Genomic DNA, 15,759 nt, shown 5'->3' with positions numbered 1-15,759 from the left:
GGTGCTAGTCTACTGTGCTCTGAAGGTCAGGTGCTAGTCTACTGTGCTTTGAAGATTAGATGCTAGTCTACTGTGCTCTGAAGGTCAGGTGCTAGTCTACTGTGCTTTGAAGGTCAGGTGCTAGTCTACTGTGCTTTGAAGGTCAGGTGCTAGTGTACTGTGCTCTGAAGGTCAGGTGCTAGTCTACTGTGCTCTGAAGGTCAGGTGCCAGTCTACTGTGCTTTGAAGGTGAGGTATTAGTGTACTGTGCTTTGAAGGTCAGGTATTAGTGTACTGTGCTCTGAAGGTCAGGAGTTAGTATACTGTGCTTTGAAGGTCAGGTGTTAGTCTACTGTGCTTTGAAGGTCAGGTGTTAATGTACTGTGCTCTGAAGGTCAGGTATTAGTCTACTGTGCTTTGAAGGGCAATTGTAAATCTACGGTGCTTTGCAGGTCAGATGCAAGTCTACTGTGCTTTAAGGTCAGGTGTTAGTCTTCTAAGCTTAGAAGATCAGGTGTTAATCTTATAAACCTTGAAGGTCAGAAGTGAGCCAACTGTGCTTTGAAGGACAAGTGTTTGTCTACTAAACTTTGAGGGTCAAGTGAGAGAAAACTGTACTGTGAAAAACTGTGAAAACACACACACACACACACACACAAACACACACACACACACACACACACACACACACACACACACACACACACACACACACACACACACACACACACACACACACACACACACACACACACACACACACACACACACACACACACACACACACACACACACACACACACACACACACACACACACACACACACACACACACACACACACACACACACACACACACACACACACACACACACACACACACACACACACACACACACACACACACACACACACACACACACACACACACACACACACACACACACACACACACACACACACACACACACACACACACACACACACACACACACACACACACACACACACACACACACACACACACACACACACACACACAGGAATCTGTACACCTGTTGATTGACGGTTGAGAGGCGGGACCAAAGAGCCAGAGCTCAACCCCCGCAAACACAACTAGGTGAGTACAACTAGGTGAGTACACACACACACACACACACACACACACACAACGCGAACAAGGGACACGTTCCTTGGACGCGAACAAGGGGACACAGGTGGAAACTGAGTACCCACATGAGCCACAGAGACGATAGAAGGAACTTTTTCAGTGTCAGGTTAGTTAACGGATGGAATGCATTAGGCAGTGATGTGGTGGAGGCTGACTCCATACACAGTTTTAAATGTAGATATGATAGAGCCCACTAGGCTCAGGAATCTGTACACCAGTTGATTGACAGTTGAGAGGCGGGACCAAAGAGCCAAAGCTCAACCCCCGCAAGCACAAATAGGTGAGCACACACACACACACACACACACACAGGAGGTATCACAGGAAAAGTAAAATAAACACAAATAAGTCATAAATGAAAATCAAACACTCTAACATTGGAAAAATTATTGAAATTGAAATAATTTTCTTTTTCTTTTACAGAATTCTTCAAAATTTTCATGATCATTTAATCATGGTGGTGGTTCTGGACCTAGACGACCGGGGGAAGACCATCATTGGAAACCAGGGACCTATGGCGTTTTAAGACAATCAGATTGGCTAAAACGCGGATCCTCCTTTTTGTTCTGTTAATAGCACCCTGCTGTTCCTGAGAGAGAAACAAACATTATTCTAATCTTACAGTAAACAATAATTATGTAAGTCTCGATTTAAAAAATCTTGCCCAAACGTTCATGATTGTTTTTTAAGTGTACTAAGTAAGATAAGTGTCTTGCTTCACTATCATAAAACACAAGTCTTATATGTGGCATTTTGGGAGAAGCCGGAGTACAGTACTGTATACGTCTGGTCGTTGGTGGGGGGGGGGGGAGGTTGCTGCGATACAACCCCATGTAATTCCAGAGAAGACGGGCACGTATACAAACCTTATAGTCACAATTATATTTTATATAATTATAAAGCAAGTGTGTGAGGATGGGTGGAGCGGACATGCAATACAGGACCAGTGTGAGATGTGGGAGGGCAAGACACAGTCCAGAAGGCAAGTGTGAGACATGGGAGGAACAGCAATCACTTTCGGAATCAACACAGCAAATTTACTGTTTTACCGAAATCCAGCTATAAAAACATCCTGAAGATCTTGGCAGAGACCATTATCAATTGCCTACAGATGATGAAGAACGCCTCACAACAACAGACTCAAGAAATCACTTGTGTAATAATGGACAAGATCCTGCAGCAGACCTCAGTTACACAAGAAACAGAATGAGACAAGACAGAGCACAAGAGGACAAACAACGCGACATGGACATGCAGACAACCAACAACAGTCGGGTAGTCAAGACACCAGACCATAAAAATCCACAAAAACAACTGCAAGAAGTAGTGGCAACTCAAGATCAACGGAATCATTTAACACAAGAGACAGACAATAAACTTAAGTCAGTGAACCATCACTTGGCCAAGTCCCAAGTCCAAACTGGATTGGTAACTGACAAATTTAAAAAACTCTTCACACGTCAGCGTCTTTCCTTGTGTAGCTTCTGGGGTTCAATGGCCCCTCAGCCCGCCGGTTAGTCGTATGGTCAAAAAAGGCTTTTGGACGCGGCTGCTCGCAGCCTGACGTATGAATCCGGTAATTCTTGGAGGTGTTTGTCAAGGAGGTGTGTTTGTGTAGCGGGAGTGTGTCAACTTTTAAGCGGTCCCAATAATTATGATGACTTATAGAGCGCATTCTGAAGTAGAGTTGAAGTAGAACTTCTGGTTGCAATTCTTTTAACCATGTCGTAGCTCAGTCGATTAGGGCAGCGTCTGGGATGCTCTCGGACGTAGGTTCGAACCCTCGTTACGGCCCATATGTATTTGTTCATTTGAGGCATCACGCTATTGTCATTTCTGTGTGTAATGAAGTAAGGGCGAAGAGGTAGAACGGCCTATTGACAGAGCTCGAGTGCATGGGGTAATTGCGTAAAATCATGGTTTGTGTCTCGGAGAGGCTGCAGGATCCAAGTAAAGTCAGAAGAACTTCTGGATGCAATTCTGTTAACCTTGTTGTAACTCAGTCGATTAAGGCAGTGTATGGGATGCTCTCGGACATAGGTTCGAACCCTCGTCACTGCCTTTGTGGATTTGTTCATGCAGGAAATTCTGTAGTTAGTTGGAGACTCTCAAACGGGTGTTCAACTTTACAAACAGAAATGCTAGCCATTCAAAATGCTTTGGAACATACTCTTGCTGAACACAGACAACATGTTATACATACAGATTCGAGAACTGCCACTGAAACCTTCCAACAAGAACACATACGTGATAACATCCATCTGACCACAAACGTCATAGCATTAATGCAAAGATTCAAAAGTCAAGGCCGTCGGGTACTTATCAACTTGGTTCCAAGTCATGTGGGATTAATAGGGAAGAATATTGTACACAAAGTTTCAGAACTTGCAACTAAGAGAAGAAATATAGACATTTACATTTCACAGAGTCCATCACAATTTAAGTGAGTACAGTTAATTTAAATAGAGTAATGCAGAAGATGTACAGTGACCACAACAAAGCAGCAGCAACATCAGGATCTGCGATTTTGTGCAAGAATTCAACTAACTAGGAACCGCTTATTTTGATAAAAGGAAGCCTTTTATCAAAATACACAAAACATAAGTACACTTATATAGCATCAAGCTTCGATACCCATGTGCATAGGAAATAGGCATACAGGTTCCAGAAGTTGGGAGGAAATGTCAGCACTGTGGAGAAATGCCCGACACACACCACTGAAACATTATCTAACACAGTGCAGTCACAAACCCAATATGATAACTATGATTCAACAGAGCAGAAGAAGTTATCAAACACATGCAGCATATTCATACTGAAACGAACATACAAGTCATAAATACTCATACTCTGCCTAAATAAGAGAAACAAAAACAAGTAACACATAGTGGGCCAGCCAGAGGCTTAAGGCCTATGCCAGAATAACACTGAAACAAATAAAAATAAAAATGTGTTAGTCTACTGTACTTTGAAGAGTAGGTGTTAGTTTATTGAGCTTTGAAGGGCAGGTGTAAGTCTACCGAGCTTTGGAGGGCAGGTGTTAGTCTACTGTGCTTTGAAAGTCAGGTGTTAGTCTACTGTGCTTTGAAGGTCAGATGTTCTTCTACCGAGCTTTGAAGGTCAGGTATTAGTCTACTGTGCTTTGCAGGGCAGGTATTAGTCAACTGTGCTTTGCAGGGCAAGTGTTAGTCTACTGTGCTTTGAAGGTCATGTGATATTATACTATGCTTTGAAGGTCAGGTCTTAGTCTACTGTGCTTTGAAGGTTAGGTGCTAGTCTACTGTGCTTTGAAGGTCAGGTGCTAGTCTACTGTGCTCTGAAGGTCAGGTGCTAGTCTACTGTGCTTTGAAGATTAGATGCTAGTCTACTGTGCTCTGAAGGTCAGGTGCTAGTCTACTGTGCTTTGAAGGTCAGGTGCTAGTGTACTGTGCTTTGAAGGTCAGGTGCTAGTGTACTGTGCTCTGAAGGTCAGGTGCTAGTCTACTGTGCTCTGAAGGTCAGGTGCCAGTCTACTGTGCTTTGAAGGTCAGGTGCTAGGGTGCTGTGCTCTGAAGGTCAGGTGCTAGTCTACTGTGCTTTGAAGGTGAGGTATTAGTGTACTGTGCTTTGAAGGTCAGGTATTAGTGTACTGTGCTCTGAAGGTCAGGAGTTAGTATACTGTGCTTTGAAGGTCAGGTGTTAGTCTACTGTGCTTTGAAGGTCAGGTGTTAATGTACTGTGCTCTGAAGGTCAGGTATTAGTCTACTGTGCTCTGAAGGGCAATTGTAAATCTACGGTGCTTTGCAGGTCAGATGCAAGTCTACTGTGCTTTAAGGTCAGGTGTTAGTCTTCTAAGCTTAGAAGATCAGGTGTTAATCTTATAAACCTTGAAGGTCAGAAGTGAGCCAACTGTGCTTTGAAGGACAAGTGTTTGTCTACTAAACTTTGAGGGTCAAGTGAGAGAAAACTGTACTCTGAAGGGCTGGTGTTAATCTACTGTGCTTTGAATTGCAGGCATTAGTATATTTAGCTCTGCAGGTCACGTATTAGTGTATTGAACTTTGAAGATAACTTATTAATCTATTGATCTTTGAAAGTCAGGTATTAGTCTACTGTGCTTTGAAAGTAAGTTGTTAGTCTATTGTGTTTTAATTTTTGTCTTAGTCTTCTCTGCTTAGCAAGTACGGTTTTGGCTACTAAGATTTGAAGATCATGTGTTAGTCTACTAAACTTTTGAAGTTAGGTGTTAGTCTACTAATTTTTTGAAGTTAGGTGTTAGTCTACAAAGCTTTCAAGGTCAGGGATTACTCTACTCTGATTTGAGGGTCTGGCGTTAATCTAATAATTTTTTAAGTTTCGATGTGAATCTGAGATTTCAAAGGTCAAGTAATAGTCAACACAGTTTTTAAGGTCAGGTCTTAATCTTCTGATTTTGAAGGTTGTTTATTAGTCTACTGAGCTTTGAAGGTCTGGTATTAGTTTACTGAGCTTTGAAGGTCAGGCACTAGTTTACTTTGCTTTGAAGGTCAGGTATTAGTTTACTGAACTTTGACGGTCATTTAGTAGAGTAATGTGCTTTGAAGATAAGGTGTTTGTCTACTAATCTTTGAAAGATCATGGGTTAGGCACCAAAGCTTTGAACAATAGATTTCAGTCTACTGAGCTTTTTAGGTCAGGAAATAGTCAACTGAGCTTTAAATGTCTGCTATTAGTCTGCAGACCTTTGTAACAAAATAATTACCCATCTCATTGCGTTCTCGTTGTAGAGGGTTGATTCGTGCTGCTTCCCAGTGATCAACCTTAAGCGGGAGGCTCGAGCAAAGATTTGCATATCAGCACCTTCTATTCCAGTGATTCTGAAACATAATATTATTCATGAAGAAAAATATATGAATTTCAATAGAAGAATAAAGGTAATTAAAACAATAATATTAATGCTTTGTTAGTTGATGCACCGCTAACAACTCACACACCATTAACAACTCAGAGCACCACCAACAACCCACAGCCTCACTAATTCACAGTACAACTAACAACTCACAGCACCACTAACATCTCACAGCACCACTAGCATCTCACAGCACCACTAACAACTCACAGCACCACTAACAACTCACAGCACCTCTAACATCTCACAGCACCACTAACAACTCACAGCACCACTAACATCTCACAGCACCACTAGCATCTCACAGCACCACTAACAACTCACAGCACCACTAACAACTCACAGCACCTCTAACATCTCACAGCACCACTAACAACTCACAGCACCACAAACAACTCACAGCACCACTAACAACTCACAGCACCACTAACAACTCACAGCACCACTAACATCTCACAGCACTAGTAACAACTCACAGCACCACTAACAACTCACAGCACCACTAACAAATTGTTTCTCACCTGGTGAGGCTTGTGACTACTGCGTTTGTTGCACACCCGTCGCACATATATCCTCCGGGAAACCGGTAACCTTTATCAGATATGTAGTATGACAGTGCCTAAAAATTATATACAAAATTAAGTATATTCAAGATTATGTGACATCTTTCTCCTATATAAGAAATATAATATGTCATGTATCATTACTATTTTCAAGTCCGGCAATTATATATTACACAAAATTACCACTTAATATATATAATACCTTTGAACAAAAATCATGACAAGAGTTTATTAAAAAAGTGATTGCGAGGGTACCTTAATTATGAGCGGGGAGGGCGAGGGGGTGACGGGGGCGTGGCACCACAGACACACAACGCTCTCCTGGACGCTCTTCCTCGCTACTAACACGTCCAGCTCGTCATGGGCGGAAAGGAGGGCATAGAGAACCGCATTGTTGATGGTTAAGAACTTCTTGGCTCGTGTCGAGGACACATACGCCTGCCTCAACATTTCATCATTATATGCATATAAGTCTTGTAAGTTGAATAATGGGTTAATAATGCCATCTGTCAATATAACCCAGTCCCATTCAAGCCCTTTGGCCATGTGAACGGTACTGAAGCATATATCTGCCTCGGATGCCTCTGTGTTGCACCTCTGAGTAAGCAGAGTCACGTGATAGGGTGTCCTACTCCCACTGCAATGGAACATATTAATTTTGGAAAGTAGCTCCCGGTCTTCACACGTTTTAGCAAAGTTCGTAAGGTCGGCTATGGTTTCGAACTTGGCCACTAATGGATTCTGAATATTTGCTGATTCTCTTGTGGCAAGACCCTCCTGAATTTGATTTAAATTAAATATGTCCATAACATCGTCATATCCATACTTACTCAATCCACCAGCAAATGTCATGGATGCTGCAATGTACTCTTTATCCTCACATATCTTCGTGGCTATTCTATAAAGTTCCGTATTTGTCATAGCTATATAAGCCCTTTTGAGTTTTGAGCTTGGGTCAAAAAGTTTAGGATCTGGAGCATGGACAAATGAGTCTTTTTTTCTTGCTCCGACGACAGTCCGGTGGGGAACCAATAGGCGAGCCTCCAGAGCACATTGTGCTACATATGACACCTCTGGTCCGAACCTGAAGGACTGGCTGAGGGAAAACTTGTGAGTGGCTGTCACCTTATCCAGGGCGCTGACTGTCCCTCCGAAGAAGCGCAGCTGTTGGCAAGAGTCTCCCACAAACACCTGAAACATAAACAACAACACAATTCAATGACAACTGTCACCAGATGAAAATCTGCGCACAATAGATATATATGAAATATCACCCAGTACCAAGTAAATGAAGGGTGACGGAGTATAGGGTTGATGACAGCCAGCACCACATCATAGAAGGGTGACGGAGTATAGGGCAGATGACAGCCAGCACCGCGTCATAGAAGGGTGATGGAGTATAGGGTAGATGACAGCCAGCACCACATCATAGAAGGGTGATGGAGTATAGGGTAGATGACAGCCAGCACCACATCATAGAAGGGTGATGGAGTATAGGGTAGATGACAGCTAGCACCACATCATAGAAGGGTGATGGAGTATAGGGTAGAATACAACCAGCACCCGTTAAGGAAGGGTGTTAGAGTATTGGGTGGATTAGAGCAAACACCACATAAAGGAAGGGTTACGTATTTTAGGGTAGATAATAGTCTGCACCACTTCAAGAAAGGGTGACGGTGTATAGGGTAGTTGACAGTCAGCACCACATAAAGGAAAGGTGACAGAGTATATGGTAGATGACAGGAAGCACCGCCTAAAGGAAGGGTGATAGAGAATAGGGTAGTTGGCAGCCGACACTAAGGCAAGGAAGGGTCATGGAGAATAGGGTATATGACAGCCAGCACCACATCATGGAAGGGTGACGGAGTAAAAAGTAGATGACAGCCAACACCACGTCATGCAAAGGTGATGGAGTGTAGGGTAAATGACAGTCAGCACAGCGTAAACGAAGGGTGACAGAGTGTATGGTAGTCGACAGCCAGCACCACGACATGGAAGGGTGATGGATTATAAAGTAGATGACAGACAGCTCCACTTCAAGGAAGGGTGACGGAGTATAGGGAAGATGAGATCCTACACCACATAAAGGAAGGGTTATGAAGAATAGGGTAGATTGACAGTCAGCACCACTTCAAGGAAGGGTGATAGCTTACAGGGTAGATGACATCCAGCACCGGTTAAAGGAAGGATGACGGTGAAAAGGTTAGATGACAGCCGGCACCACATCAAGGAAAGGTGACAGAGCATATGTTAAATGACAGGAGCTCCACGTAAAGGAAGGGTGCCGGAGAACAGGGGAGATGATTACCAACACCACGTCAAGGAAGAGTGGCAGAGTATAGGGTAGATGACAGCATGCACCACAGAAAGGAAGGGTGATGGAGTATAGGGTAGATGTCAGCCAAAACCATGTAAAGGAATAATGATGGAGTATAGGGTAAATGATAGCTACCACAACGTAAAGGAAGGGTAACGGAGTATAGGGTAGATGACAGCCAACACCACGTAAACGAAGGGTGACTAAGTGTAAGGTTGGCGACAGCCTGCAACATGTCAAGGAAGGGTGGCGGATTATAGGATAGATGACAGGCAGCACCACGTCAAGAAAGGGCAACGGAGCATAGGGTAAATGTCAGCCAGCACCACGTTATGGAAGTTTAAAGGAGTATAGGGTAGAAGACTGCCATCGCCACGTCAAGGAAGGGTGACGGTGTGTAGGATAGGTGACAGCCAGCACCACGTTGGAAGGGTGACGGAATATAATGTTGATGACAGCAAGCACCACGTCAAGGAAGGGTAATGGAGTATAGCATAGATGACAGTTAGCAATACGTCAAGGAAGGGTGACGGAGTACAGGGTAGATGACAGTCAGCACCACCAAATAAAAGGGTTAAGGAGTATACAGTAGATGACATCCAGCACTCCATAAAAGAAGGGTGACGTAAAGAAGTAAAGAAAGTAGATGATTGCCAGCACCCCGTCAACGTTGGGTGACGGAGTATAGAGTAGATGACAGCCAACATCACAGAATTTAATAGTGGTGAAGTATAGAGTAGATGACAGCCAGTACCATGTAAAGGATGGGCGACTGATTATAAGGCAGATGACAGCCAGCACCATCTAATACAAGGGCTAAGGAGTATACAATAGATGACAGCCAGCACCACGTAAAGGAAGGGTGACGGAGTATAGGGTAGATGAAAGCCAGCACAACACAACCGAAGAGTAACGGAGTATAGGGTAGATGAAAGCCAGTACAATATAATGGAAGGGTGAAGGAGTTTATAATAGATGACAGCCAGCACCACGTAGAGGGTGCTGTGTGAGAATGTAGGATAGTGGGCAGCTAGCATCACGTAGGAGAGTGTAGGGCACTGGGCAGCCAGCATCACGTAGGAGATTATAGGGCACTGGGCAGCGAGCATCACGTAGGAGAGTGTAGGGTAGTGGGCAGGCAGCATCAGGTAGAGGAGTGTAGGGTAGTAGGCAGCCAGCATCACGTAGGAGAGTTTAGGGTAGTGGGCAGCCAGTATCACGTAGGAAAGTGTAGGATAGTGGGCAGCCAGCATCACGTAGGAGAGTTTAGGGTAATGGGGAGTTAGCGTCACGAAAGAGGGTGTTAGAAAGTGTATGAAAATTGGAAGCCAGCATCATGTCTCCTCAGACCTCTCACTCGACAATCTCTCCGATCTAAATATAACTCGCCTGCCCTCTATCCACCCTCCTCAGCAGTTCTCCAGCTGTTTTCCTTCTCTCTACAGCGTCGTCGTTCAATGCCCTGACCCCTGACTTGTCTGCCATCCTTCTTTCACTCTCACCCGCATCCCTCCTCTCTCCTCCAGTCCTCTTCCATTCTCTCTTTTCTCACCAGGTCCCTCACTCGCATCTCCCTTCTCTCCCCAGCTGCTCTACCCATTCCCTTGTCTTCCCTGCTGTTCTTCCCTCTCCCTTATCTCTCCTGCCGCTATTCACTGTTCTCTCCCATGATGCTCGACCCTCTTAGATCTCTCCCCTGCTGCTCTACCCTCTCCGTTCTCTCGCCTGCTGCTCTACCCTCTCCGTTCTCTCGCCTGCTGCTCTACCCTCTCCGTTCTCTCGCCTGCTGCTCTACCCTCTCTGTTCTCTCCCCCCTGCTGCTCTACCCTCTCTGTTCTCTCCCCCCTGCTGCTCTACCCTCTTTGTTCTCTCGCCTGCTGCTCTACCATCTCCGTTCTCTCGCTTGCTGCTCTACCCTCTCCGTTCTCCACCCGCTGCTCTACCCTCTCCGTTCTCTCCCTTTTTGCTGCTCTACCCTCTCCGTTCTCCCCCTGCTGCTCTACCCTCTCCGTTCTCTCCCTCTGCTGCTCTACCCTCTCCATTCTCTCCCCCCTGCTGCTCTACCCCTCTCCGTTCTCTCGCGTGCTGCTCTACCCTCGCCATTCTCCCCCTGCTGCTCTACCCTCTCCGTTCTCTCGCCTGTTGCTCTACCTTCTCCGTTCTCTCTCCCTGCTGCTCTACCCTCTCCGTGCTCCCCCTGCTGCTCTACCCTCTCCGTTCTCTCCCTTGCTGCTCTACCCTCTCCGTTCTCTCCCTTGCGGCTCTTCCCTCTCCGTCTCTCCTCTGCTGCTCTTCCTCTCCGTTTTTCCCCTACTGACCTTCGCACAGTGTTGGTTGAGGAGGATATCCAAGACGGCATCATTGATGTCCTCTGTTCCGTCGACCAGCAACACGTCATAGCCCTGGATACGAGGCTTCGTTAGCTGCCAGGCCTTCACCAGTCCGTCCTGTTGACAACACACAGCCGTCACACGTGCTCGCACCACAACATTTATATCAATGGAAAACATACTATCTGTCAGTTGGGTAACAATGGGAAGTATTCGATCCATCAGTGTTATTAAATTGGAAAATGTCACAGTTTCCCAGTTTTCCAGTACACCTCTCCTGGCTGCTGATTTCCCATTTCAAGAAAGTGGATTACAACACTGTCAATAACACACCTGTGTCATGGACACCTGCAGCCTGGCCGAGCACTTGTTACAACACTGTTCATAACTCACTCACCTGTGTCATGGAAATTTGCTACCTCTCCCAGCACCTGTTCATCTCCATCCACACTGACTCGGCAAGTGACAGGACCTGACAATACAAAATTCAAATATAAACACAAAGTACATCGCAGATCAGTTATCGTCACTGTAACTACAGCGGAACATAATGCAATAGTTCTGCACTTGACCTTGCATCTATATGTGAAGATACAGGAAAATATTCTCCTCTAGCGCATGAGGGCAGTATGATCATCTAGTGATTAAACTTTCCTCCCACGTGGACACAAGAGTGTGTCCGACGGGGTCCACTTTAAGTTGTCCATATTGTATTGTTGGACATATTTTTATGTCCGACGAACAAATATTTCTATAAAATTCAAATCTTATCTGATCGACTTGAGGAAAGTATGAACATGTTTGCCATACAATTTACGTTTTCTTTAGTAGCCACATAGCCTATTTGGGAGAACGGCACTGTGTTGTATCGTGGTAAGGCTATTGTAGATCGCCGATGTGAGGTAACAGATAACACTTCGCCCACTTCCCACACTCTTGCGGGTGGGCTGCGGTCCTCATTCTTCATTTATATGCATATGTTCGTGTAGGGAATTTTATTGCGTTTTCAAAGATACCAAATTTAACGCTGTAGGACAAGTGTGGAGTTGACAACCCTGAAAAGAATGGAAACATCTCGTCGCTGTTTGGGCTAGTGATCGACGTAGTTTCTTTATTGGTAGTGGTTTAAATCACAGTTTGATGACATTTTATACATATGTTTTTCTAGAACATTCTATTGCGAACACATTGGTACAAAAATGAAATGTGTACATCAAAAATTAAGATCAGAACAGTGAAAAGAGTATACACTTTTCAGTGTTTCCCCTGGATCCCCAGAAACGCCAAAAGCACTTTGCGCTTAGTTTTTCCTTGTTCGCCGGGAGGCTGAAAGTGTTATATTAATTAACTTAAATTAAATTAGTTAAGAGAAACATGATTCTCTAAGGGAAGTATGTACCTCTAGGGATGTATGCTTCCCTAGCGCTTAAGGGAAATATACTCATTTGGCACTCAAGGGAAAGTATGCTACTTTGTTACTTAGGGAAAATATGCCCTCTTAGCGCCCAAAGGAAAATATGCTCATCTAGCATCCTAGGGTAAGTGTACATCACCAGTGATTCCGGGTAAGTGAAAAGTTCCCCTCCAGTGGAAAGTTGTAGCCAGTATTCCTCTCATGTGAGAAGATGCAGCCAATATTCCTCTTAAGTAACGAGCTCCAAACCACATTACCAGTAAGTTGCAGCCAGCATGCCTTTTATATGAGGAGCTACAGACTACATTCACTTTAAGTGATGTTTACAGACCACATTCATTCACTCCTCATGTAGAGAGTTGCAGCCAATATTTCCTTCAAGTGACAAGTGAAAAAATACACCAAACATTCCCCTCAAGTGCATAAATACAGCAAACATTTCCCTCAAGTGGCCAGTTGCAGCCAACATTCCCTTGAAGTGGATAAATACAGCAATCATTCCCTTCAAGTGGAGAAATACAGCAGATATTCCCTCTAAGTCGGGAAATACAGCCAACATTTCTTATAAGCAGAGCTAAAGCCAATGATCTTCTCAGATTGAAAATTGCAACCAACTTTGCTCTCGTTGCACCCGACGACCTGATATGTTCTGTAGTGTTGGTGAGAACCACAGCACCGAGGACCCTTACTCAGCCGGAGTGTGTTCCTGTTCCACATTTACTTCAAGTTGCTGGTGTTCAGATCAATAGATTCACGACAGATGATACGGCAGGCCGATAGACGGACGACATGAGACTCTCCACTCTATTCCACAATGCTTGGGAGACCAGTGGGGAGTTTGGTGTCCTTTATCTTGGTATTGGGATTCCATTTTAGTGATTGCAAAAAGGGAACAAGAGTTGCAATGATTATTGCATTCAAGTGGAGAGCAATAGTCCGCATTCCTTTTCAAGTGGTAGAATAAACAACATTCCCTTCAAGTCGAAAGTTATAGCCAAACTTTTCCCTTAAGGTGAGAGTTACAGTCAACAATTCACTCAGTTGGGAGAGTTACAGCCAACATTTCCCTCACGTGGAGAATTATATTCAACATTCACCTCAAATGGAGTTACCAACACAATTTCTGTTTTGTACTTGTCTAGTAGGTCAGTGAAACAGTGAGATGAGAGTTACCTTTATACATAACGTTTCGTCGTTTAAGGGATTAATCCAGACTAACATAGCATCACGTATGTCTGCTACAACTCATACCTTCTCCCCATCTGAGGAAAAAACCTCATCTTTTCTTTGTCACATAATATTATTTCATTAAATCAACAATGAGTTCGCAGTTGTCAAGGTTGTCTTTACTGTATACATTGATGCATTACTTGTACTACCGTTGTGTCTCTTTGCTACTTCCTGAATGCACTAAATGCAAAAAAAACAGTTGCTTTCTCTAATGTCAGTGGAGTCCTCTTGAGGTGATACCCCGTCAACAATGTGTCAACACATCTTGCCTTGACACGCACTGGACCAACACGTTAACTTACCAGCACAACAACATATTGGACTAACCTCAACATGTACTGAACCTGTATTTTATATTACAAACTCACCAACATATCGGACTAACCCTCAACATGGACTGAACCTACACACTATATATTACAGACTCAGCAACATATTAGACTAACACTCAACATGGACTGAACCTTCACATTATATTACAGACTCATCAACATTTTGGATTAACCATTTACATGGACTGAACCTACACTTTATATTACAGACTCGCCAACATATTGGACTAAACTTCTACTTAAACTGAACCTACACATTATATTACAGACTCAACAATATATTGAACTAACTTTCTACATGGACTGAACCTACACCTTATTACAGACTCAACACCACGTTAGACTATCCTTCAATATAGACTGAACCTACACATTACATTACAGACTCACCAACATATTGGACAAACCATCCACATGGACTGAGCCTATACATTATTTTACAGACCCACCAACAAATTAGACTAACACTCAACATGGACTGAACCTACACATTATATTAAGGACTCACCAACAAATTGGACTAACACTCAACAGGAACTGAACCTACACATTATACTACAGACTTAACAACATATTGGACTAACACTCTACATGGATTGAACCTTCATATTATTTTACAGACTCACCAATATATTGGACTAACACTCAACATGGGCTGAGCCTACACATTATAATGCAGACTCACCAACATATTAGACTAACCATCTACATGGATTGAACCTACACATTAATTTACAGACTCACCGATATACTGGACTTACGATCTACATGGACTGAACTTAGACATTATATTATAGGCTCACCAGCATATTGGATTAACACTTTACATGACGGAACCTACACATTATATTACAGATTCAACGACATATTAGACTAACCTTCCACATGGACTGAACCTACACATTATATTACAGACTCACCAACATATTTTACTAACACTTAACATGGACTTAACCTACACATTATATTACACACCAACAAATTGGACTAACCTTATATCGACATTCGTCCGTCAGGGTCTCAATTTCCCAAATATGGCGCGTGTCGTTGGGCACGTGCTGCAGGGTGATGTACTCGTTCGAGGAACTCATGAAGCAATCAATAGTTCTTCTTACCAAGTCAAGAGTCTTAGAGCTGTAAGTTGTTGGAAAAGTGTACAACACTTATTAGGACAGTTTACACAAGTTATTGACAGATTGTACACAAGTTATTGGCAGAGTATTCAAAAGTTATATGAAGAGTTCACACAAGATATTGAAAGAGTGTACACATGTTATTGTAATAGTGACACAAGTTATTGGCGAATATTCAAACGTTATTAGGGAATATTCAAACGTTATTGGGGAATATTCAAACGTTATTGGGAAATTTTCAAACGTTATTGGCGAGTGTACAAAAGTTATTGGAATGTGTACACAAGTTATTGGAAGTGTACACAAGTTGTTGGAAGAGTGTATACAAGTTATTGGAATAGTGCAAACAAGTTATTTATTACTGTACTGCGATTATAGCCACCAGGCAGCCCTATAGAGTAAGTGTAGCCACCAGTCATCTCA

The 15,759-nt window shown here is 43.5% G+C and overlaps 1 protein-coding gene across 1 annotated transcript in view; it reads right to left on the bottom strand.

The window, feature by feature from the left end:
- Positions 1-3,941: 3,941 nt before the first annotated feature.
- LOC138361437 (F-box DNA helicase 1-like) overlaps positions 3,942-15,759 on the bottom strand; it is a 21,678-nt gene continuing 9,860 nt past the window's right edge. The window contains exons 3-9 of the mRNA XM_069320772.1: positions 15,183-15,337; positions 11,625-11,699; positions 11,216-11,412; positions 6,836-7,771; positions 6,539-6,636; positions 5,871-5,985; positions 3,942-3,965 (exon numbers count right to left, since the gene is read on the bottom strand). Of these exons, the coding sequence (XP_069176873.1) occupies positions 3,942-3,965; positions 5,871-5,985; positions 6,539-6,636; positions 6,836-7,771; positions 11,216-11,412; positions 11,625-11,699; positions 15,183-15,337 (1,600 nt within the window). The remainder of the gene's footprint in view (positions 3,966-5,870; positions 5,986-6,538; positions 6,637-6,835; positions 7,772-11,215; positions 11,413-11,624; positions 11,700-15,182; positions 15,338-15,759) is intronic.

This window comes from Procambarus clarkii, chromosome 8 (genome assembly GCF_040958095.1).
Source record: "Procambarus clarkii isolate CNS0578487 chromosome 8, FALCON_Pclarkii_2.0, whole genome shotgun sequence".
Classification (NCBI taxonomy): domain Eukaryota; kingdom Metazoa; phylum Arthropoda; class Malacostraca; order Decapoda; family Cambaridae; genus Procambarus; species Procambarus clarkii.
This window is presented reverse-complemented; position numbering and strand designations above follow the sequence as displayed.